Source organism: Macrosteles quadrilineatus, unplaced genomic scaffold, assembly GCF_028750875.1.
Source record: "Macrosteles quadrilineatus isolate MER2022 unplaced genomic scaffold, UCM_ALF_1.0 Scaffold_2__2_contigs__length_208266976, whole genome shotgun sequence".
Lineage (NCBI taxonomy): Eukaryota > Metazoa > Arthropoda > Insecta > Hemiptera > Cicadellidae > Macrosteles > Macrosteles quadrilineatus.
Genome location: NW_026542595.1, coordinates 13,470,925 through 13,473,270, shown reverse-complemented (window position 1 = coordinate 13,473,270; position 2,346 = coordinate 13,470,925). Strand labels below are relative to the sequence as shown.

The 2,346-nt window shown below is 42.4% G+C and overlaps 1 protein-coding gene across 1 annotated transcript; it reads left to right on the top strand.

Moving 5' to 3' along the window:
* Window positions 1-328: 328 nt before the first annotated feature.
* On the top strand, window positions 329-1,264 carry LOC128983950 (uncharacterized protein F54H12.2-like). The gene has a single exon (XM_054403227.1). It carries the CDS (start codon window positions 329-331, stop codon window positions 1,262-1,264), a length of 936 nt encoding a protein of 311 aa, XP_054259202.1.
* The last annotated feature ends 1,082 nt before the right edge of the window (window positions 1,265-2,346 follow it).

Below are 2,346 nucleotides of genomic sequence, written 5' to 3'. Positions count from 1 at the left end.
CTTACCACCTACGCAGACGAGTATTGAAAGCGGCAAATGGGTCCAGTACAAACCAATATCCACATTGACCGATGATGCGCCAATAGAGTTTGTAGTTCCGGGCAATGGTGATGAATATACTGACCTTTCACAAACAATGATACAATTGACCGCGTCTATTGTTAAATCTAATGGAACTGCGGTCACTACTGACGAAGAGGCGAAAACAGTTGGGCCGGTCAACAACTGGTTACACTCACTATTTAGTCAAGTGGATATGTTTATGAATCAAAAACTTGTTACGCCCCAAAACAACACATATGCATATCGAGCTTACGTTGAAACGCTAATGAACTATGGATACGATGCTAGAAAATCACATCTAACATGCAGTCTTTGGTACACGGACGATGGTATTGACATGAACGATTGCGCGGAAGAAAATGAAGGACTCAAAGCGAGACGGGAGCTAACAAATAAAAGCCGTGAGATTGATATGCTCGGACATTTGCATGTGGATATTTGCAATCAGAATAAGTTCATGCTAAATGGCGTAGAGTTGAGATTTAAATTTATTCGATCAAAAGATGTGTTCTCCATTATGGCCAGCGCTGGTGAATTCAAGGTACATATTGTCGATATTAGTCTCTGGATTCGAAGATGCAAAATAAGTCCCACCGCACTGTTGGCGCACAGTAAAACACTCCAGACTGGTACGGCAAAATATCCAATCACACGAGTGGAGCTGAAAACATTCACACTACCCTCTGGAATACGTAACAAGACTTTGGACAATATGTTTCTCGGCCAAGTGCCGAAACGCATCATAGTGGGAATGGTTACGAATGCCGCATACAATGGAGATTTTAAAAAGAATCCCTACAACTTCGAACATTTTAAAACAAACTTCTTTTGTCTATATGTTGACGGAGAACAAGTTCCATCAAAACCATTACAGCCCCACTTTGAAAAATCAAAGGATAAATATGTTATGGCATATCATTCGATGTTCTCCGGTTCTGGTGTACATTTTAGCGATGCCGGCACCGTTATCAGTAGGGAAGACTTTGGACAAGGATACTGTCTGATGGCATTCGACCTAACTCCAGACTTATCTGCAAGTGACACAACACATTGGAATCTGGTGCGTAACGGTAGTGTTCGAATGGAACTCGGATTCGACGACGCGCTTCCCGAAACTGTCAACTGTTTGGTTTATGCCGAGTTTGACAATGTCATCGAGATTGATCGACAACGCAATGTAATTGTGGACTTTGGCGGTTAATCGATCAGTCTTCTATAAACATTCGTTTGAGATGGACCGTTTACGCAGAGCATTCAAGAAATTGAATATATCATCACCCATCATTGTGGACATTCAATGTTTCAAGGACAACCAAAATGAATACACACTGAAGGAAGTTTGCGTCTTGGAAGCTGACACCGGCGTTCTACTTATGCATCATATTGCTAAACCACCTTACGATCGATCAGAGTTGTCAGATGAAAAATTGCGGGAAAGCTACTGGCTCACAAAACACTGCCACGGACTACGATGGGAGTTCGGTGATATTCCGTACTATGAACTTTTTAACAAATTGACTGATTGTATATCAAGAAGACCGACGGTTTACGTCAAGGGATTTGAGAAGAAAGAATATTTAAAGCGTCATCATGTGATGGACTTTGTTACTACCAACGTAATCGATATTGGTGCAATTGGTTGCGAATCAATCACTTCAATCAATAATTTAATGTCAACAAACGTTTTGCGATGTCGCAATCACAAGTCTATAAACAGTCGATGTGCGCTCACCAACTGTGTCGCAATACGTGGGTGGTTACATCTGACAACAAATTTGGATGAATGTGTAAATACCAGTGGAGATGCGAGATCCTACTACTGCTCTTGTTTTAGCACATCTACTAGTACAACTACTACTGCTGCTGCCGCTGCCTCTGCCGCTACTATTGGTTATGATACTGTAGAATGAACACAGTGCAGATAGAAAGGCATCTATCCAAACTACCTGTGAGCAATGTGGGAGTTTACGCTGCTGACCGAATCCCACAACACATCTCTCCATCCACCGCCATGATTGTCAACACTGATCCGCACAACGAAGGGGGTACACATTGGGTTTCATTCTATTTGAATAGAAATGGAATAATTGAATACTTTGACAGCTATGGCCAGCCACCATACTTACCGACCTACCAGGGATTCCTGAAACGTAACGCCAAGTGTCGCTACATCTACAATGATCACCGCCTCCAAAGTGACGACTCTTCTGTCTGCGCTCACTACTGTCTGGTGTACCTGTATCTTCGTACCACTCACCACAATATGAAGATGGTGGACTTTGT

What these genes read in the sequence shown, in the direction of transcription:
- LOC128983950 (XM_054403227.1), top strand. Translation starts at nt 329, where the DNA reads ATGAACTATGGATACGATGCTAGAAAATCACATCTAACATGCAGTCTT.